The 22,546-nt window shown below is 43.1% G+C and overlaps 2 protein-coding genes across 4 annotated transcripts in view; one reads left to right on the forward strand and one right to left on the reverse strand.

Moving 5' to 3' along the window:
• The first annotated feature begins 517 nt into the window (after positions 1-517).
• Positions 518-19,100, forward strand: MECR (mitochondrial trans-2-enoyl-CoA reductase). Of its 3 annotated transcripts, none has more exons than XM_081018087.1 (10): positions 518-689; positions 9,404-9,501; positions 10,675-10,806; positions 11,537-11,680; positions 12,697-12,799; positions 14,616-14,718; positions 15,290-15,363; positions 16,719-16,779; positions 17,026-17,098; positions 17,927-19,100. In XM_081018087.1, the coding sequence occupies exons 1-10, from the start codon at positions 535-537 to the stop codon at positions 18,088-18,090; spliced, it is 1,107 nt and encodes a 368-aa protein (XP_080874213.1). In that variant the 5' UTR covers positions 518-534; the 3' UTR covers positions 18,091-19,100. The 3 variants fall into 3 exon arrangements, with proteins under 3 accessions (XP_080874213.1, XP_080874215.1, XP_080874214.1); XM_081018089.1 differs by lacking the exon at positions 518-689 and adding an exon at positions 736-988; XM_081018088.1 differs by lacking the exon at positions 518-689 and adding an exon at positions 3,043-3,198.
• A 1,027-nt stretch (positions 19,101-20,127) lies between these two features.
• LOC308482395 (putative transmembrane protein 244) overlaps positions 20,128-22,546 on the reverse strand; it is a 59,455-nt gene continuing 57,036 nt past the window's right edge. Inside the window, exons 5-6 of the mRNA XM_081015478.1 lie at positions 22,019-22,063; positions 20,128-20,872 (exon numbers count right to left, since the gene is read on the reverse strand). Coding sequence (XP_080871604.1) covers positions 20,793-20,872; positions 22,019-22,063 — 125 coding nt within the window. The 3' untranslated portion in view covers positions 20,128-20,792. The remainder of the gene's footprint in view (positions 20,873-22,018; positions 22,064-22,546) is intronic.

Consider the following 22,546-nt stretch of genomic DNA (forward strand, 5'->3'; position numbering starts at 1 on the left):
GATCAGACCTGAAGCCAAAATCGCATATAGTCAAAACACATTGGGTTCAATGCTGGGCAGGATTAAGCCAAATTATTTTTGTCCCAGTCGCCCACCACCTTTCAATTTTTCTTGCTTTCTCTTGGCAAGCACATAAAGCTGAATCCACATACGTTAAATGCGTATGATTTTAACGGGGGGGGGGTGAATTTCTTCTATTCAGTTATTGCATTTAATATCCCACCTCTTTCTCCAAGGAGCTCGAGGTGGTACAAGCATTCTTTCTCCACCCCCCAAACCCTCATTCAATCGCAGGTCATGCTGAAGAAGGCAGCAACTCCCACTCCGCCATTTCCCCACCCTTGAAATAAAAAACCACGCGGGCACCAGCGCCTCTGCAAGTCACGGGTCACTCCGCCCAGAGAAAGGAAAGCCCCTCCCACTCCGCGTGAGTGGCGTGAAAGGGAGGCGCGGCGATGACGCGCGTTGATACAGCCCGGCGAGAAACGCTGGAGCTGTCGTCATCGCCGCGCGCCACCCGCGGAAACGGTTGCTATGGGTTTAACGGCTGTGGCGGCGCGAGGGAGCCGTGCTCGGCCCTTACGGCCTCTGTTGAGCGCCGGTCTCCGCGCTCTGTCGGCGTCGGCTGCTCGGGCGCGGCCTCGCGGGCTGGTCTACGAGCAGCATGGGGAGCCGGCTCAGGTCCTAAAGTAAGGGAGGGAAATGTTTGGGCTGGGCCGGGTGTCCGCTTTGCCATGGAGACAGCAGGTGCGGTGGGGAGAAGCCACGTCCACACCGCCCAACGGCGCTATAGACGTCTGGTTGGATGTGAAAAAGTCCCGCTGTGTTCCGTAGGGTTAGTGGGGGCCTGCGTTATATATCTCAGGGCGTCCTGGGTTTGCAGCCTCAGAATGGGCAAGAATTAAGCTGGTGGAGCGGGAAACCACTACCGCACCAGTGCATCGCCCGGGCTGGGGGAGGCTGCACCTGTTGAATTTCTGCCTTTCGCGTAGGTATGGCATGGCATGATGGCAAGAAGCACCAGGGCGAGGGGAGGCTGGAGAAAGAGAATACAGTGGTGCCTCGGGTTACAGATGCTTCAGGTTACAGACTCCGCTAACCCAGAAATAGTACCTCGGGTTAAGAACTTTGCTTCAGGATGAGAACAGAAATCGTGCTCCGGCGGCGCGGCAGCAGCAGGAGGCCCCATTAGCTAAAGTGGTGCTTCAGGTTAACAACAGTTTCAGGTTAAGAACGGACCTCCAGAACGAATTAAGTTCTTAACCCGAGGTACCACTGTATTTAAGTCGTAGGGGAAGAGAGAGATTACATGCTTCGGCTGTTCTCCTACCTAGTGTGTTAAGTTTATTCAAAGCTAGAGCTTCTCCTGAGTGTAGGTGCATAGTATTTCATCACCTGTAATCATTACATCACTGAAGATGGCATAAAAATAAAATGCAATTTCAGAACTTATGGTTTTGTGTGTGCATTGGAACTGGCCTCTGTGTACTTAGGAATTTTCCTTTCCTCCTTGCACTCCCCGCTGCCCTGCTCTTTTTATTTGACCTTCTCTAAGATGTAATGGCCAAGGATATAGGACCTGGTAATTGGTGACCTAGCCTTGGTTTCTCCTTCTTTCGGGTAAGTGTCTGCCTTTGTGGCCGTGTTAAACTTGCAAAGCTTGATCAAGATTTCAAAGGACTTCCAAGAGGCCCTGAAGCTCCTGCACTGTCACAGCCATTGCCTTATATTCAAATTGGCTCTATTTCCTGAAGAGCAACAGAAGTAAAACAATTCAGAGGTATCCCCAAATACTTCCGTTCTCATGATGAGGACATGTGTGTGGAAGTTTCTTTCCACGCTTTGCAGTTGCAGATTTGCCCATCACGGATTGCTGTTTCTGAATTGGTAAGCTAAAGACCCCAACTGACAGATATTGCAGAGTAGTTCTCAGCTGCTGGGCATCAGCTCTCAGTGATAGTATGTGCAAAACATTTAAATAGTGAAATAATTGAAACAACCTTATGTAGCTTACGGTAAGATTTTACATTCTGGTCCTAGAACCTCATTCTTTAGCATCTTTTACTAGATTGTTGCAAACATTTTTCCATTCTTGTTGAAGGGACGTTGAATATACCGGTAGTAGCTTTGGAGATCACATCCTTTTGGAAACTGGACACAACACTCCTGTGCTGGATATGGGGATGTGTTTGCCATACCATATATTGGCCAAAATACCCAGCTGTTACAGTCTCCGTGACTATTTAAAGTTCAGGTTTTATTCTGGGGGTTTTGGGGGGTGGGAGTTGGCCTATATAAATGATTAGTCAACTACTGAAATCTTCCAAGTACGCAAGCAGGTAATGTTTGTGTTAAGTAGGTCTGACGTTAAGTCTGCCTTGTGTCAGATATAATACTCAATGGAGTGACATTTCTTCCTTCTTACTTTGAAGGAAGGCAGGGATAATCAAGCCTACAAGTATAACTTTTTAGGTGGGATTAAAAAGTCAAGGTCCAGCTAACTGTAGGATTTTAAATCCTTTTAGCAAAGTCATAGTAAGATGAATACTAGAGTGGCTGGGGAAACTCAGCCAGATGGGCGGGGTATAAATAATAAATTATTATTATATTATTATTGCTACATCTGATTTTGAGTGGGAGCTCTCTTGTTGTTCAAAATGCATGTTTTTGCTTCTAAAATAGTAGGTTAGACTTGTGGCAGAGAGACAGCTTGCTCCAAACACACAAAATCGTAGATATAAAGAGGAACTTCTGATTCTGCTCTAATGATAGCTCATTTCTAATTTGAGCCTGAGTTTTGAATTTCAGATTTTCTTACAAGATTATAGTATAGTATAGAAATTCTAGATCCAGTTGTAAAAAAATTAACTGCTAAATTTCTTTAGTTATCTGGAAATATGGATTTTAACTTCTGCTGTTTAAGTTGTAATGGCTTCAGGTTCCAAAATGTAGCATAAATAGTTTTTTTGAATCAGATCATACATTTTTGCTTTGAATATTTGTGGTTTTTATTACAACTAAAGTATGTTTTTAAATATTTAGACGTCACAAGGCTGAATTGGCTGCACAGCTGAGTTCAACATGGATAATTTGATCACACAAGAAGCAGGCTTGACGTTGATGGGTCTTTAAGCCTACTTCAAGCCTACCTTGTACAGGGATCAACGGTGCAATCTAGTCCCCACAGAGAGTCATCAGGTGATTGACAAGTGAATGACCTCACCAACATGTCAAATTTGGCCCACAAGGGGCAGGGGAAGATTGAGTGAAGGGTATCAGAACTATGACTTATGTCATATTGGGCTACTGGACAGTTGAAGTCAATAGAAATAAACTTTAAGAGGTACACTTGCTTAGTATGCAAGCATTCTAGATGCCTAGCAGGAAGGTATCTTACCTCCCACATGCTAGTCCAAGAGGAGGAAACATGGCTGATAAGGCAATCTGAGGGGCCTAGGGTGTAACTTGGGTTGTCATCATGGGCAACCTGCAGGAAGAGATTATTAGTGGTCTGACTGGGGATGAAGAAGGCTATAAATCTATTTGGGACAATAGGTGAGGAAAAATGGTGTCAGCAGAGGCTATGAGTGAAGCAGTGGAGGCTGGAGAAAGTTGTTGGGGGGTCTTGCAATGTTGATATAAAAACTTTGGAATGTGCTGCTAAGGATACTTATCCCTGTTTAGTTATGGTAAATTGATTCTGCACTCTCTTCCCCTGATTCCCGTGTTACTTCTTGAAAGTGCCACAGTGATATTTAATTTCTGTCCTGAAAGGAAATCAAATATGACAATTGGCCATAAAATTCCCTGCCCAGCATCTTGTAGATTAAGCAATGGATTTCTTACACAATTTACTTGATCAGTTGAAGCGAGTGACTATTATTCAGCTGAATGGCGTAATAAATTTGAGCAAATTTGGATGATTAGGTTCCTGCCATACTTTGCTGGCAATGTAGTAATTAATGGTCTGTCCGCATTTCCATTAGAACATCAATTTTTCAAGGGAGCTATAAATTTGAAAAAAGAAATCTGGTCTGTTCAGAAATGTTGAGATCAAGGGCTCAGACTAAACTGTCTTCTCTACTGGATTTTACTGTTCCTGGTTTTTCAGCACCAGCTACACTAGCTGCACATCTGGCATCTTATAAGATAAATATATTATTAACCACATGCCTTTAGTCACTAAAAAAATAGTGGCCTGAGAAGTCCCTTCTTGGTCCATGAAAGAACCATGTGTGCCTCTCAAAGTGCTATCTTGTGGTTTACAGAGGACTATGCTATGATAGCATCACAAAATGTTCTTTCTTTTCCTTTTAAAAGTTGGGGTGGCAAGCCTGTGGGATGTATTCAGTGCTGCCCCCCCCCATTTGCCTACTTTTTAAAATTACTTTTTTTAAGATGCAGACTGCTCACGTCAGTTCCCAACTGTACTGTTGTGGTGCAGAAAGGGTTCTTATACAACCACAACCCCCGCTCCAAATTTGTCCTGACAGGGATGTTACTGTGTGTCTTCTCTGTGTGCAGAGATACAGTGAATATTGGGTAGTATGTAAACCCTTCCTTCCTCTATTACGTTCTAGCGTGCAGAGAAGTGGAAGCTAAAATAGGAGTCTGCAAGTGAAGGAGTAAGCTTTTTTTTCAGTTAATCCTAGAGTTCTATGACCAGATGAACAACAGATGGCAAGACAGTTGAGGGGATGTAGCCTGCTGACATGCTGAAAGCTGACCTCCCAGAAGAATCTTTCTGTTCCATAAGATCGTATTCTGAGGTTTTAGGTGCCCTAACTTTCAGAAGTTAGAAGAGTCGTGTCCAGGGGTAGGGCCTCTTCTGTGTTGGCACTCTTAGTGTTGAATACATGCCCCCAGATAGCTGTTTGGCACCTGTCCTTTATATTTAAGACCCCTGTCAAACTGTGTTTCATGTTCTATTTAGGGCATTCAGTGGGTGATTCCTGCCCCTCTTATTTAATGCAGCTGCTATTTTTTTTTACTAGATTTTGCTGTTTGTTGGTTCTATAGAGTATTGGACTAGATAACTCTCAGGGTCCCTTCCAACTCTGATTTGGATTCTATGATAGGATGCATCAATAGGTAACAAGCAAGGAGGGTCCATCAGTTATTTTTGTGCTCCAGGAGATGATGCTATCTCTCCTTTCCAGGAAGGAAAAAGTCTTAGAGCTACACTCTCCCACAGTCCCCCTCCATCACACCACTGTGTGACAGAGTAAGCAAAGTCTTTACCCTCAATGGTGTCTCTGTGTACCCTACCCATGTGCTAAATGTAGAGTGCTGCTGTAAAGAAACCACTCCTATAAATTACGTTTATAAATCTTACCACTAATATAAACCCCAGATCTTCCTCTCCCCACCCCCTGTTTGAGGGCAGATAGGAAGTTGCTGTGTCTCAGTCCCTGTGCAAACCTGGGGAGCTAAAAATTAGAAAATCCTAAAGGAATTTTTGCTTTATCTCTGACATAGAATGAACAAGTCTCCAGGTGAAGGTGAGCTACTGCAGTGTCTGAGCAATTACTACGCTAACGAAACATTGCTGTGGTGCTCACACACTTTTTAAAAAGGGGGTGGGGCAAGGCCACCCCAAGTGTGTGACAACAGTTGAGAGGAAAGTTTGTGCATGAATCTGCAACAAAGGGAAAATGAAGCGGGCTCTTTGTGGGAGGAAGGAGATTAAATATCATGCAGGTAAAATACACTATGAATTTTACTACAGCACAAAGCACAAACAGAATGTAACCACTTGAGTCATGTGGATGATGGAGTCATGATGGATTACTCTGTTTCAGTTAAGTCCAAACACATGAGCAATAATTCCAAACAGAGCTAAGCTATAAAGCCTCCCTAACTGCAGCACAGATGCTACTTGCGACTTGAACAAGGGCCTTGGTATTTGTACTTAAGAGTCTATACACAAATTCCCCATGACATTAATGGCTGCAAATGAGCAATTGTGTTTGTGATCGGTTGTTTTAGAACACTAGGATCAGAAGCCTCTGAAAAGAGTTGTCATGCTTTCAGAGGAAACGGCTGGAACAGGTCTATTAAAACAGCCAAACCTATTTTAATTCCAACAGCTCCAGCTGTGTGTGGCTTGTATCTTTGTGGAAAAAGATTAAACAATGTTATCAGTGCTAAATCCATCAGTGATGGATAGCATTGTGGCAAACATTTCACTCTGTGTCTAAGATGTACCAAACGCTGCTGTGAAAGGAAATTATTTTACAACCTAAAAATGCATTTTTCAGAATCTGATCCCTATGATCTTATGTGGCAACATTAACTAAATGTATATACTATTTGTTAAGATTAAGGGTTCATAGTTTGGAGTGTGCCCTGTCCCTGCGCCGTATATGGGATCGTCTACATTGACCGTCATTGAGAGATGTAACAGATATATTCACACCTCAGTGGTTTATTTTATTGTAACTTCAGAACTTCTGACCTCCCCACAGTTTATTTTTATTAAGAATAATTTCCTGCCTTTTGCACTGATAGCAACCTTACAGTGGCAACAATAAAATGCCTTTCTAAACAACTGAACAGCAAAATAAAAACAGTCAGGACAACGTTATGCTGTAGGCTATATTGATTTACTCTGCAGTAGCCTGCCCTGCATTGGCTTCAAAGTAATGTGTGTTAGTAAACCGACCATAACATTTAAAAAAATGTTATTACCAAACTTAAAACCATGGAGAAACCTGGTTTGAACAAAGACATTGGATTCTTATCCCATTATACATGACTAAGCCATTTCTCACCTTCTCACCCCTTGCCTTTTCCTGTAAGACCCATTACAGTCGTTAAGAGTCGTCAGCAGGCTCATCCCAGCTATCTGCCTATCTCCCATTCCCACCACCCTTCTGAGTAATACCCCTCCCCACCTTCTCACTATATAGAAGGATCTGGCAACTTCTGTTTCAGTGTATCTGAAGAAGTGTGCTTGCACACGAAAGCTCATACCAAGAACTAACTTAGTTGGTCTTAAAGGTGCTACTGGAAGGATTTTTTTTATTTTAAAAAATGTAAGTCTGTTTATTAGAATGAACACTTGGTGCCTGACATGTTAACTCAAAAGTATGCGTAGGATTGTAGCCTTTGGTAAAAATGGGATGCATTGTCTCACTGCATTCATCCCAACATACATTTCATAGTTGTAATCTTATGTATGCTTTCTTTTAACTGTCTTATTTCTCTGCAAAAGGCAAAATCCCAAAGTGTTTTACCAGGGGCAGGCACCAGTAAATAGGGGCTACTCCTGTTTTAAAAAAAATAAAAAAATGAAGTGATTATGAGAGTTCAAGCTTGGAAACCGTGCCCAGAAATACCCACCAGGGAGCACAAACGACTTGGGGTGAATGAAAAGGGTTTTTTTTTCATCCTCTATTTACACAGAGGTTCAACACATATTTTCAGAGACCCTCCTCTGCATGATCAAATAATGCTAATGTCTAAAGTGCTAAAAAAAATTGAACATTTGTGTCTTCTGCTGTCTATTTCAAAAGTTACATTTCCAATATGTTTAACAGATTGCTGTACCTCAGATGCAGAGGGGGGAACCTGCAGTTCTCCAGATGTTGTTGCGCTACAGCTTCCATCATCTTATGACCATTGGCCATGTTGGCTGGGGATGATAGGAGTTGGGAGTCCAACAGCATCTGGAGAGCTACAAGTTCATCACCCTGTTCTAGCTGTTGAGATTCAACCTGCTTTCTAAATTGCCTTTTCAAGCATTTTTGTGTGTGTTTTTATCATGTATTTTATGGCTTTGTAGGTGAAAGATCTTGGTGTGATGTGGCTGCCTTTTCAAATTGTATTAGTCTGGTTTGTGATTTGTAATGTGGTAGTGTCATTTTTGTTGTGTTTTGCTATTGTGTGATGTTCTTACTGTGAGCTGCTTTGAAAGCCCTAGGGCAGGAAAGCAGGGTTAAAAAATCTAAATATAGACAAACTTTTTGCTGATGGGTTTTTATAACACTTCAAAGCCTTTAGGGAAGTCCCTTATTAGCTGGAACTAATTTTCATTATTGTGTTGTCGAATCTAACCTTTAATTACTGAGATGCTTTGGTCTCTTTTGAGGGCAAAAGAACTGAACTTTTCCACTCTGCTCTCTGGGGTAGCAATAGAATTGCTGACAGATCAGATGATGGACCAATTCATTGGGATGTAATGTTTGCCTGTTTGTGTGTCATTCTTCGATTCAGGAATCTAGTGTGTTGGGCAGGTGCTTCAGTGGAGATGCAGAGAATTAATTTGGCTGTCTACCGTGTCCAAGCAGCTGGAAGTCAAGGTTTCTTTTGCAAAGGGTATAAGGTGGCCAAAGCCAGTGCAGGGATCCCACTAATGCCAGGTAGCACATTTTAGGTCTTCCATGTGCATTCTTTAGAAGGATGTCGGTTGCTTCCTCACCGTAGCAATTTAGTGCTTCAGAGAAACTGCTTCTAACAAGTCAGCAGGAATTACAACATTGACTTCATATAGCACTTGACATAACACTATTTTTCCCCATGAAAAGTCTGTCAAATCCTAATGGATGAGAGCTTTAATATGGGTTTACTCAGAAGTAAGTCCCATTCATTAAAGATGCTGCTTCTCCCTGCCACTGTCTGCTTAAAATATGCTCCTGATTATTCCTTGGCGACTGGTGCCTTTTAAACTTGGTGCCAAATGCAAGCCCTGCTGGGATTGATTCCGCTCAGTAGCTCTGAATTGGAGTTCCCAAGTGACATCAATCTCTGCCAGAAGTGGAGCTTGAAGACAGCATCAATCAGCTGATCTGCATTGACTTCAAGCTCTGCTTGGATTGGCTGGTATCTTCCTTTGCAGCACAACTTGAGCTCAAAGAAAAATGGATCGCCTGACATGGTGATGCCACCAGATTGATGAGTGGGTAGCTGTGTCCACCTGTCAAAATGGCCCTCAAAGGGTGGGTGAGCTCGTGATTTAGCCTGCCAGCCAGATCCTGTTTCCCATCCCAGAATTAACACAGTATCCTAAATAGTGCTTTGCTAGTGTTATAGGGTGGTGCTGCAAATGCATTTTAAACAGAAACAAATGGCATAAGATAAAATAGGAGAATACAGAAAATACTAGAATGCAACAGGTTGGGAAAATCACTCAGTTTTCAGAAAATCTCAATGAATGAATGATACCCATTGGTCACATATAAAACTGGTTAGGAACCCACAAAGGGTCCACAACTGCTGCTGCAGAAGGATGCTAGCAGAAGGTTTGAATGGTACTTAAACAAGTTCTCTTTCGGATGAGAGGTTGAACCTGATGGATGAACACTTTAAAGACAGATTAAAATCCATCAAAATGCTTAAGAATCACATGGATGAGAAAGAGCCTTAAGCATAATATTGCATTTTTGTCTGCCTTTCCTTCCAGCCTAAAGGAGATAGATCTGGCAGAGCTGGGGGATTCTGGAGTCAATGTGAAAATGATTGCAGCCCCTATCAATCCATCTGACATCAATATGATTCAAGGTAACCTTGGCTTGCATGCAGACAGTTTCATTCTTGCTCCCCATATCATTTCTTCATATAATGCTGTCAGATGGTAATAAGGCAAAATAGATTGTCTAAATTTAATGATATACCCTGTGGAATATACCACAGGGGTTACATGGCCAACTTTCCTTCTTCTGCGCGTGCGCGCGCGCACACACACACACACACACACACAATTTGAGTCAGGTTGAATTCCTTTCCATCTCTGAAAACAATGTTTTCTAAGGGCCATGTCTGTCACTGTGTGCCATGCAAGTTATTAATGTTGTCTAAATACTTGGAATGATTTGGCCCCCAAATACATATAGGCAGCAAAGCTCCATAAAGTGCATAAATATTCATATGTGCTTTTCAGTAGTGAAGCTATCCACTTAATACTGAAGAGCGAAAGCAAGAAGTAGGAGGAAGAGATGTTCTCCTTACCCCTCAACTTTGCAGATTCTCTCCCAACATGCTCCCTCCCAGATTGGCTCTGACTGGTTTAGGCAGTAGCATATTCTAGAAGGCAGCAATTGCCATTCAGGTGTTTCAGCTTCCGCTCCCTGTTCAACAGCAACAAATTAAAATGATTGTGTAGGAATTGGCCCTTGTGCCTCTGGCATGGGGTGAAGGTCCCCTATGTGTTGTGTTTAGGAGCGCATGGAGGATATGAAGGTGCCAGAACATCCAAAGCAGGTGTGCAAAACCTGTAAACCCCACGCCCTCCAAACCCTCCAAACATTGGACTACAACTTCCATCATTCCTGACCACTGGCAATGCTGAATGGGACTGATGGAAGTTAAAGAAACCAATGACAGCTGGGAGGCAGCTGGAACCCCATCCCTGAACTAGGGACCTGGGAGAAGGATGCAACTTCATTCACAGAGACAGAGAGTGAGTGTTCCAACTGCTGCTGTGACAGATTTACCACCTTTCATTTACTTAAGTTGTAAATTGTCTTTTAGTTTATGTTCATTGTTCACCTTGTTCACCTTGGAAACTATTTTGATTGAAAGATGGCTGTTTCAGTCATAAGTAACGAATGCTCATATGCTTGTCACATGCTGGCATCTTGTTTCTGAATATGAAGAAAAAATGAAGCAAGTCTGAATATTGGCTTATTTCCAATAACTGCTTGGATGTTTTATGGTATAGTTGTCATCTTGCAGGGACGTATGCTACTCTGCCTGACTTGCCTGCGGTTGGTGGGAATGAAGGAGTTGGACAAGTGATTGAAGCTGGGAGTCGTGTGACTTCTCTGAAGCCAGGTGATTTGGTTATCCCAGCTGATGCAGGACTTGGTGAGCTTGAATAACTTTTTAAAAACAATTAACTAAGGAAAAATTGGCTCTGCAGCTAGATAGGAGAAAGGAAACATACTCATCAAGGGCCATAACCCGTCTGATAGTCTGATTCCCCAGTTTAAAGAAAGATGCCCTCTTTTGCTGTACATCTACAAAGACATGCACTTGAAAATCTCTGATGAAGATACAGTAGCGCCCACCTGCTTTCATCAATCAACTTACAATTTATGCCTAAGTGGGCAGAGTTTGCAGCATTTGGTGGATAGCCAAAAATTAATTATGTGACCTTCAGAAATAGTGCTTGTATTTTCTTCCCATGGGACAAAGAGAAACTTCTGAAGTCAGGGATTAATAAAATAGGGGGGGGGTGTTTTAAAAGTTGTGCACTGCAATGGTCATTGCCTGCTTCATAGATACCCATAGTGTGTTTACCTCTTAAACAAAACAGAAAATCAGGAGGTCCAATCAGTTCTCTTATCATACCTACTTAGGCCTGAAAAAAAAACAGCCCTGATGTTTGTGACCCAGCAACAGGCAAAAACTCAATTTATTTTCTTCTTTGCTCTTAGGCATGTCAGTAAACATTTTGAAACCACTAGCTTGCAGGAATTGAGCTATTCATAATTTTTGACCTATTTCTTGAACTGGAAGCTTCTAACTTAAGCTGCTTGTTTCTAGCTGCACTCTTTGCCCAAACTGGACTTTTTTCTTTAATCCCTCAAATCAGGAACATGGCGAACAGAGGCAATATTTGGTGAGGAGACCCTGCTGAAAATTCCTCCTGATATCCCATTAACGTGCGCTGCCACTTTAAGTGTCAACCCCTGCACAGCTTATCGGATGTTGTCGGACTTTGAGGTCTTGAAGCCAGGTGTGTACTGACAATGTGTTTTGTAGTATTTGTACATCATGAGCAACTTTACCAACTGGACATCATGCCCTGCTTTGGGGCTACACAGAGACATCTGGTTGACCATTGGAGAAACCATTGGCCCTTTGTTATAATCCAGCCGGTCTGTACTTGAGTCATAAGATGCATCACTAGACTCTCTAGGAAGGATGCAGGGAGGAATAGAGGTGAGGGATGAGCAAAAGAACTCTAACTTGCCTTGCTCATCTTAATTACCTTTTAGTCTGGACAGCATAATCATGTCGACAGGTATTCTCAATTATTGCTCCTTCATCGTGAATTTCATCCCCTGGGAGAATTTCCAAAGTTCAAGTCTGAGCCTGTTCGAGAAGCAGCATAAGATGAATTTTTGTTCTGTTTTTCCCAAATGACTTTATGTGGCCAGAAACAAGGAGGGGGAAGAGTGAAACTCGGGCAGTGGAATAATTGCAACTGAGGCTGTATGGTTCTTGTGCTTTCATTCCTAGGCCACCTCTGCCTTGCCACTCAGATTTTTGTCTTCATTCATATTTCATTATCATCCCTTCTTCCTCCACCACCAAACACTCTGTCTTCTTTGTTTTGTTTTGTTTTGTTTTGTTTTGTTTTGTTTCATTTATTACCAACCAGTAGTGATTTAGCACAGACATTGATACCAGAATCTATAGCTGCTGATGGAAATAACAAGATTTTAGCAATGTTCAACCATTTTAGCATTTCTAGAGCTAACCCTTCAAATTTGGACTGAAAGGGGTGATGGGTTCCTACTAATAACAACATGGATTGTGGCTTCTCAGAATCTGTTGTATTTATGTCCTGCTTGTGGGTTTCCCATAGACCACTGTGAGCAGAATGATGGACTAGAGAAGCATTTGGTCTGACCCAGCAGAGTTGCTCTTGTGTTTTATATTCTGTAACAGACAAGAATGAAAATTAGCAAACTCCACCAAAGGAAATGAAAGGGAATCTTAAACAGAGATGCATCTGTTTGTCTGCAGGAGATTCAGTCATCCAAAATGCAGCCAATAGTGGAGTGGGGCAGGCCGTCATCCAGATCGCAGCAGCCAAGGGGTTCAAAACAATAAATGTGGTCAGAGATAGGTGAGTGTACAGTGAAACTGCTCATTCTGCATATCTTTTCTATTTTGTTTTGGCCCAAACAGCTCCCCTAGTTGCTGCTTGACTTGGCTTGGCCAGGAGAGGATATTCTCTTGGTAGCAGTTCCCAAAGTTAGAGTTAAGCAGGTAAATGCATCACAGTCCTGCAACATGATCATAATGTAGGTTTTTTAAGGTGTAGCATAACTTTCAGCAGGTACAGACAAAACCAGGTGCAAATTAAGAGTTCCACAATTTCTTAAAGAAAAGAAAACTTTTAAGACTGCCACAGAGACTGTTTTGGAGGGGGTGTTAACTGGAGTGGTGTTGTGTTTAGTATGTTGGACTAGGACCTAGGAGGCCAGGGTTCAAATCCCTACTCAGCCATGAAGCTAACTAAGTGACCTTGGGCCAGTCAGGATGGCTCAGTTGGTTAAAGTGTGGTGCTGATAACGCCAAGGCTGCAGGTTCAATCCCCATTAAAGGGGGTTGGACTATATGATCCTCAGGGTCCCTTCCAACTCTATGATTCTGTGACTTCTCTATGACTGTTTCTCAGCCTAATCTGCGTCACAGAGTGGTTGTGTTGATGAAGTGGAGAGGGAGAGGACTATATATGCCACCTTGTGCTCCTTGGAGAAAAAGGTGGGATTAAATGTAACATAATAATAATTTAAAAAATAGAAGAGGGGAATCCCGTCTGTGCTTCCCCCCATCCCCTTCATTGAAATCTTTATCCTCAACCACTACTCAGAAATTGCTGTTATCCTCTCTGGGGGCAAAAGACAGTCACAGTTTAAGTATGTTATCTTTGTCCTTCAATGTGGTTAATGCAGCATGAGGAGAGGGCCAAATATATGCCCTACCCCAAGAATGTAAGAACAGCCTTGCTGGATCAGGGCAGTCAGGCCCATCTAATCTAAGGGAAGTGTTCTCTTCTCACAATAGCTAGCCAGATGTCTATGGAAAGCCACAAGCAGGACATGAGCACAATAGCACATTCCCACTAGTATTCTCCACAACTAGTATTCTGATACTGGAGGTCGTATGTATCCATCATGTTTTATCTTCCAGGATTTTGCCTAATCCCTTTTGAAAGCTGTTGAAATTAGCTGCCATCAATACATCTTGTGGTATCAGTTTCCATAGTTTAACTGTTTGCAATATTTCCTCTTCCCTGTTCTGAATCTCCCACCATTCAACTTCATGGGATGCTCCCAATGAGTTAGATGAGAGAAGAACAACTCCTTACCCACTAACTGTACACTAGGCATCATTTCATACATCTGCTTCACCTCTTTCCAGATTTCCCACCTCTTCACTGCTTCACATGCAGTGTTACATTAACCTATAGGTGCCTGAGTTTAATTAATAATAATAATTGCTATTAACTACTACATTATTATTATTTAAAGAAGCGTTTAATTGACTACATTTCTTCCAAACCCTCCCTTGTGTCTAGTCAATGAAAAGTGGGCATGTGGATGTCTGATTAAAAGGGATTTATTTTGGAGAAGAGTGGAGAAATGGAAGTGGCATGGCTGATGGCTCCCACATTATGGTTTCTGGATTGTAATCTACTTAGGTGTCTGAGCAATTGGCAAGTGGTTCCCTCAGCAACGTATTCTGAGGAAGCTGCTTCAGTGACTGACTGCAGGAAGAATAGCAGAAGCTCTTCCCTTTCTCACTAAATGAGGACTTGGGTTCACATGATGGCGAGTACAAGAAGATGTTCTCCCTCGCTACTGTGCAGCGTGGCATGGTAAACAGTGGGTCTTAACATTAACTAGATTTCTTTATCATTTGTCCTTCCTTCCCAGACCCAATCTCCAGGAGCTTGTAGACAGACTGAAGTCCCTTGGAGCAGACCATGTCATCACAGAGGAGATGCTGAGAAAACCGGAAGTAAAAGAGCTGTTTAAGGTATAAGTGAAAACCAGATTTCTGGGGGACAGAGATGGCAAAGGAAAACAGGGTTGCAACAGTGAATCACTACTGATTGATAATAAATGAAATAAAACAGACAGAGAAGACAGGGTGTTTGGTGGTGGTAGAGTGGAAGATAATGAAATATGAACAAAGACAAAAATCTGAGTGGCAAGGCAGAGGTGGCTTAGGACTGACACCACAACAAAAACCATACAGCCTCAGTTGCAATTATTCCCCTTAAAACTGAAGTCAGATTTTCTGCATTCCTTTCTGTTTCTCCTCCTGTCTGCCCAGAAGCTGCCTCCTCGTATTATGGGCCAAACCATGAATCTTTTGAAAAATTCAACTCAGTTGCATCCTAGAGATAAAAGATTCCAGCTCATAGGAGTCTTGATTATAGTTGTATTGAATGACACAAAATGAGCCAGGATCAGGTGTATGTGTCTCTTTGTGAGAATCCCTTCTGAAAGGTTGACATCTTGGAGCTAAAGCAGCAAACACATGCGGTGAGGGGGGAGGCAGTAAAAGAAGGAGCTTATTTTCTGTACAATCTCTTGTTCTCCAGAAAATCCCTAGGCCCATATTAGCTTTGAATGGCGTTGGAGGGAAAAGTGCCACTGAGTTGCTGCGTCACCTGCAGTAAGTTCAGCTATTTGTTGGGGGTGCATTTTAAGTGTTTACTAAATGCCTTTGTCTTACTGTTTTTAACTGCTTGTATATTTCATATTTTAAACATTTTAAATATTTGCATTGTGAACTGCTCTGGAATAAATATTTAAATAAATGTATTTAAATAGTATTGCTTGTGGCTGGAATCCTCTAGTTCACAGTGCAGATTTACAAAATCCTCTCTTGGGTGTCTGCACTCATGTTTCTTGAAGAAACAAGATTGTGGGTGAATTGAAAGTCTTTATTCCTAATGTAAAAAAAAGAGAGTTTTCCCAAGGATATGAGATTCCAGCTCCCAGCAGTCTTAATTGTAGTTATATTGATCATTATCACAGAGGTTCAGCATAGGTAACATTTAAGAGAGAAATTAAGATGCATTAAAAGACATAGAATACCTTACTTGTTGAGCTAGTAACTTTCAAATGTCTGTCAGTGCTAAAGGGTCTCTCCTGCTGAATCTTGAGCCTGCTTGAGTTTCATGTTCTGAGGGAATAAAGTTCTAAATCTGTATCTTCCATGAGAGACTCCTATGCCCAGTAGCTGTTTGAACACAGATCATGGAAGGACTGAAACCTACTCTTGAGCAAACTTAGCTGTCATCATGACTGGACACAGGAAGGGGGTTGGTATCCTAACTGGGACCCCACTAGTTTGGGGCTTTATTGATCAAAGCTGGCTTGTGTTCCATAATTTAGTGTAGCCGCTTGAAATTACCTTGAAGGCCTGCCAGGTTCGGCAGACGCACTGCCAGGAGCCACCCTATTATTTAAAGGCAGACAATTGCCCAGGGCCACAAACCTGCAGATGTTCTTTCTGAAAAGGAACAGATCTCTCTTAGTCATAGACTTTAGGCAATAGACAGGGTGGATTCTGAATGCCAGTTGCAGGAAATCACAGGTGAGGAGTGTGCTTCTGTGCTCAGGTTCTGTTTGCAGGCTTCCCATGGGCATCTGGTTGGCCACTGTGAGAAGAGCAGGATGCTGGACTAGGTGACCCTTTGACCTGATCCAGCAGGCTGTTCTGAAAGGGCCCCTATGCACTTACCCTAACTCACCTTCCCAATTTTTTGCTTGATCTAAATTTAAGACATTTTTCTCAGGAAAAGGAATGGCATTCTGGTATTTGTGCAGTACTGTTTACTGTGAACTATTGGGCTGTGCTGCTTACAAATTAATCCTGGTAAAATTAGCCAGATATCCAGGAGTTGAGAGAAGCTGGTCAACGAAGTAGACTTGAGTGCTGAAGTAAGAGGATATGCTTGTTGTCTGGAAATGGAAAAGCCCGGCCATTTAATCTTCTAATCTCACCGCTAATTCTTCCTATAGGCACAAAGGGACCATGGTTACCTATGGTGGAATGTCAAAGCAGCCTATAACAGCCCCTGTGGTGAGTAGCCATGAGATTTCTGTGGTTTACTTACTTTTTTTCTGCACGTTTCCATTTGTTAAGGGGCAATAGCTTATTCCTATTGTGTTTCTCCTTGCAACGAGTCATCTCTTTCCTTGGCAGAGTGCCAAATTCTTCGCATCTATGGGGCAAAACCATTCTCATGCCAGGTCATGTTGTCCTCCAAAATGTCCTCCAAACGAAAATATATTGCAGGGCTTTCATAATCTGTCTGCTTTTCTGCAGAGTGCACTGATCTTTAAGGATGTGAAACTTCGTGGCTTTTGGATGACCCAGTGGAAGCGGGACAACGCACAGAGTAAGTGATGGTAATGTGCAATGGTGAAATAGGGTTTGGAAGAAAAGAGCAGGGTGATGTGTGGTCCTGTATATTGATGAGAGAGAACTCTGCCTGAGACCCAGGAGAACCCCTTATCGTCAGAGGCATTAGCTGACCAGCTGGTTTCTGTGTATCTCTGCTATCCGGCTTTAGTGTTGGAATCTCTGATCTGTAGTAAAATGAATGTAAATGTGTAGTTGCACGTTATACCAGTAGTATGCTGTAGATAATTTGCTCTGCCCCCTGAGCCGCTCTTTGGCATCTTAGCCCACCTCACAGGCACCTCACCTCACCTCTCCACCTGACTCCAATTGCTCCAATTGCTGAACATCAAGCTCTAGTTTAAACAACGAAAGAAACCACTCCTGTTCTATCCAGCGCACAAAAGAGGTATCCTGAACTGTGTTAGAACAGAACATAAGAAGAGCCTGCTGGATCAGCCCAATGGCCCATCTAGTCCAGCATCATTTTCTCCCAGTAGCAAAACAGACACCTATGGAACTTGCAAGCAGGATCTGAAGGCAAGGGCCCTCTCCCCTTCTGTGGTCTCCAGCGACTAGTATTCAGATGCATTACGGCCTCCAGCTCAAGCTGGAATTTCAGTATCTCTGCCCTGAACAACATCCATGTGTTGTTTGTGTCGCTTTTGACTTCCATACTTCTAAACAATCAAAATCTGCTTATTAGTAGCAGTAGATTTATTAGCATCATTGCCTTTTTCATTCTCATGCCAGGACTTGTTCAATGTAAGCTCAGTTGTTTTTGAGAACGTTTTAATATATACTCTGCTTTGTTTCCTGTATACAGACAAAGAGAAACTGAGGGGAATGATTGAAGATCTATGTGATCTCATTCGTAAGGGTCAGCTCACAGCTCCAGCCTGCCAAGAAGTCCCACTGATAGACTACCAAGCTGCTTTGGAGTCTTCCATGAAGCCCTATGTATCAGCTAAACAGATCCTTGTTATGTGAAGCCGGTCTGATGGGGAAATTTGTACACAGCCTGTTCAGATGGAGGTCAGGCCCAGCTGGTTTGAGGGCTCCCAAGACTAGAGAACTGAACTTTTTCAAAGCTCCATGCCCTGCAGCTTGGCAGAGGGGGAAGTGTGGGGGGCAAATGGCCCAGACTATCCAGTAATAGTGGTGGTGGGAGCTCTTGTTTCTATATGACTAGGAAACACTGGTTTCATGGCAGAAGGTGGGGTGGAGGATGACCTAGGAAGACTTTCCCTCCGTGTACCCTGATCTAGATTTTCAGTGAAGGAACTGTAGAAAAGCTGCTGTGTGCTCAAATTTCTTCCTCCTATAGCACACTTTTTGCTGGCTTTTCTGCACTTCAGCTCTGCTTCTGCAGATCGATTGCATTTTCTAGGATCAGGTACTACTGCATAATTAGGTATTTGGCCTTCTTTAGATGGAGAACAGCTTTTGAATTATGGACAGCAAAACCTGTCCATTTCCTACAGATCTTTCTTTTGTTTCTTTTCCACTTGTAACACTTCCTGTGTTTGTCCTTGTCTTAAGTAGCAATGTGCTCCCACCATTCAAAATCAGGCATAAAAGTGATTGTACATTAGTGGCGTAGTTTTATATGGGAAGACAGATCTGGTCAAGACTTCAGGAAAAGTGAGGCTTGCCTACTAGCCCTCTTAATGTCTAGTGCGTTCTAATTCACATTGTTGGTCCATTAGCGATGGGCAACATGAGCTGTATCCAGCCTACCAAGGCTTTTCCCCTGGAGTTACCACTTACTTTCCGAGAGCGTTGATGTGTCAGATGCAGCCTGCAGTCCTCAAGTGTCATCCTCCTAATCTGTATATAACGCATAGAAAGACTAGTTTAAAATTGGTTATTTATATCAAGACTGTTGTAACTGAAATGAAGGCAAATTGTATTTGATTGCAAACCTGTTCTTGCAGAACCGTGTAATGACCGTTGAAATGCCAATGATTTTCGTTTCCAATAAAATTCTCTAGCTCTGATCAGTGATGAGATTTTTGCTGGAGCTTAGTAATAGCCTATGGCACTCTTGAAGCTGTTCAGTCACGTAGTGTTGCTATATCAGCCTCTGGGGTATTTCATGGTATTTTTTTAATAGCTTATATGGTGCTTTCATGCATTAGACTTGGGCAGTGTAGAAGCTTGTATGTTTATACGCATTAGCACACACACACATAAGCATAAAATGAGAACGGCTGTGCTGGGCTTTGATGAAAGTTATCAGTGCATGGACTAATTATGATGAGAAAGTATATCAGGCCCACAGAGATTGGAGATAAAACAATAGAAATGTTTTAAGCCCAGAGAGAAATTGTGTGATAGCCCTGGCAAAATCAGTCAATATTTCTTTTAATTCTAGAATATGAATTGATTTTCTAAGTGTTGGTGATACCATGAACTTGAAGAATTTGGGGTTTCAAAAGCGTTGTTTTTAGGGATCATTTTGAACATTTTGATTGCCCCTTTCCAGCTCTACAATATCTTTATTTTATTTTATTTTTTGCAGTGACCAAAACTACACCAGAGCTTTCCAAACTATGTGGCGCAATACGTTAGTGTGTCGGCTGCAGTGTGTAGGTGTGTCATGTGAACACTCCCTGTGCTCCTCTCAGGGCTGGGAAGGGGTTGGTTTAACCTCCGTTTGCTACTAAAAATGAATGACTGTGTCACAAAATGATGCATGTCTAAAAAGTATGTCACCAACGTGAGAAGTTTTGAAAGCTCAGCTCTACACAGTATTCCAAGTGTGGTCTCACATAGATTTTTATAATGGCAGTTTGCTTTTCCTAATGATCCCTAACATGGAATTTGCCACTTCCCACAGCTGCCCCACGTTTCCATTGAGCTATCCAATACAACCCCAAGATCTCATTCCTGGTCAGTTACTGCCAGTCCAGACCCCATTAGTATATATGTTGTAAGCAGTCCTGAGTAGTTGTTTTGCATCAGCAGGATATAAATGTTTTAATAAACAAAATACAGTGATATTACATATAGTTGTACAAAAACAGTAGTTCTAAGGGGGAAGAAACATTCATTGTTTCAGTATGTGTGTTTTGCAGCAGATGACACCATAGACTCCAGAGCCACCTCCCTTCTTGCACTGGAAGGAGTGCCTATATTAGATGGTGCTTGCCCTCTACAGTTTTTGTAAGGTATTTAAAATATTTTCTAAAGTTAGCAATTTGTTTGTTTAATCAAGGCCACATTGTAAGCTGATATTTGTAATTGATTAACAGCTAAATGCTGCCGTCTGCTTAGGCACCCTTGTCAGCCTGTCTTTTTCAAATGGAATGCTGGAAGAATCTGCCATATACTGCCAAAATCAGACTATAGGTCCATCTAGGTCAGCATTTTCTATTCTAGGGTCTCAGGCAGTGGTCCTTCACATTCCCTTCTACCTGGGATTCATTTAACTTTGGAATGGAAAACCTGTGATGCTCCAAGTGTTGGACTCAAATTCCCCCGATCTCTGACTATTGACAATGCTGGCTGTGACTGATGGGATTTGGAATCCAATAACAGCTAGAAGTCTGCAGGATCCCCATCCCTGATTTAACTGGAGAAACCTGAAATTGAAACTGGGACCTTTTGTATGCTCCATGGTCCCTTTCTGATGAGCAGGGAGTGCCTTGCGCTGCGTGTTGATGTGAAGAAGTGAGGCCGCTTTGAGCTTAAAGAAGGCTGTCTGTGTTGGAGCAGGCGAGGTAAGTCACGAGTTCTCCGCTGCAAATCATGATGAAGAGGCCGCTGGCTGCAGAGGGAAGGTAAATCAGCATATGAAATATTGTCTAAATTAACCTAATCCTCTGCTAATAATTTATTTAAGATTACATCATTCCTTTCTGACTGATTACAGGTTTCTAAGGTGGTTTACAGGAACTCGCAACCAAGTAAGATTGAGAAAAGAAAAAAGGCAGCTGGAGGGCATCACATACCCTACTGCAGGGGTCAGCAACCTTTTCCAGCCATGGGCCGGTCCACCATCCCTCAGACCATGTGGTGGGCCGGACAATATGGGGGGGGGGGGGAGAACGAATTCCTATGCCCCACAAATAACCCAGAGATGCATTTAAATAACCCAGAGATGCATTTTAAATAAAAGCACACATTCTGCTCATGTAAAAACACGCTGATTCCCGGACCGTCCACGGGCTGGATTGAGAAGGCAATTGGGCCACATCTGGCCCCCAAGCCTTAGGTTGCCTACCCCTGCCCTACTGCAAGATAGCCTAACAATACTCTTAATGTTGCTGCAGCAACTTCCTCCCTTTCAAAGCTTACCAATGACCACAGGGGGAAATCCCTAAAAGAAATGGACTACCTAGCAACCAGTGTCAGGAATTCTTAGGGCACTTACTCTTGGGCAGCTGGGTAACTTGTGGGTCCTGGCTCTTCCTTGCAGTGGTGACTGATGAGTGTATATTACTAGATGTTCTCTAACTTCTTTCAGGGGGTTTGATGAGTGGGGCACAGCTTTATGCAGATCCACTCTTTGCTCATGTTTTTTGTCCCTTTGCTGCCTGTTCATGGTCCTTTTAGTAGCAATTCCACCACTACTGGACATTGTTTTGCTCTCCTTTACCCAAGAGATGCCGGAATAAGACCAGGAAGCACTGCCCTTCTGAAGCTGACATAATCATATAACTAGCCAATGAGAGTTAGCAGATCGGAGTGAAGGCAGGAAACATGTTTTCAGGTTCTTCCTGACAAAATCAGCAAACTGGGTGGTCTGGGCACAGCACGGGGAAGGTGAGAGGGCCACCTTGACCCAGCCCTCAACACCCTGTCAGAGGTGTGAACTCCCAAACAAAGCAATGCATGTTGGATTGACTTGGAACACTGCAGACCTTACACTATCCCTTCGAAAGCAGAGTTGGCTTTTTGAAAATAATCTTACCAAGCGCCAGCCACCATTGCCAAACCAGAGGAAATTCTTTCATTACTGCAAAAGACAGGTCAGAAAAGTCAGCTGAAAAGTTGGAGATATGCCAGCGTCACTATACTGTAAAGCAGGGGTCAGCAAACTCTTTGGGGAGGGGGCCGGTTCAACATCCCCCAGACATAGTAACGGGCCGGACTGTGTGCGCAGGAGCACACGCACGCGGTGGAGGGGGCTTCTCTCTCCCCCAGCCCCTCCCCTCCCCCTGCCTACCTCCGCCGCCACTCTGCCTGCGGTTGGGAGTTGGCGGCGGTGGCGGCGCCTCTCCTTTTCGTGCCAGCTTTCCCTGGCACAGGGCCAGCAGACGCACCAAGCTCCAGCCCACAGCGCAGCCATGGGGAGAGGACGGTGGGCGGGCGGCAAGGCTTACTATCAAAGCCCAGCCCCCTTTCTCTGCAGGGTGGGGAGAAGCCGGGAGGAGGGAGGAGACGCTGCCACGGTGAGGGAGGAAGGGGGGCAAATCACCCAAAAATGGTGACCAGGGAA

Source organism: Podarcis pityusensis (assembly GCF_964106645.2).
Source record: "Podarcis pityusensis genome assembly, chromosome: 8".
NCBI classification, from domain to species: domain Eukaryota; kingdom Metazoa; phylum Chordata; class Lepidosauria; order Squamata; family Lacertidae; genus Podarcis; species Podarcis pityusensis.

Coding starts and splice junctions, on each gene's coding strand:
- MECR (XM_081018087.1), top strand. CDS start 535: ATGGGTTTAACGGCTGTGGCGGCGCGAGGGAGCCGTGCTCGGCCCTTA. Junction 12,800..14,615: donor ATAAATGTGGTCAGAGATAG/GTGAGTGTACAG, acceptor CTTCCTTCCCAG/ACCCAATCTCCAGGAGCTTG. Junction 14,719..15,289: donor AAGTAAAAGAGCTGTTTAAG/GTATAAGTGAAA, acceptor CTTGTTCTCCAG/AAAATCCCTAGGCCCATATT.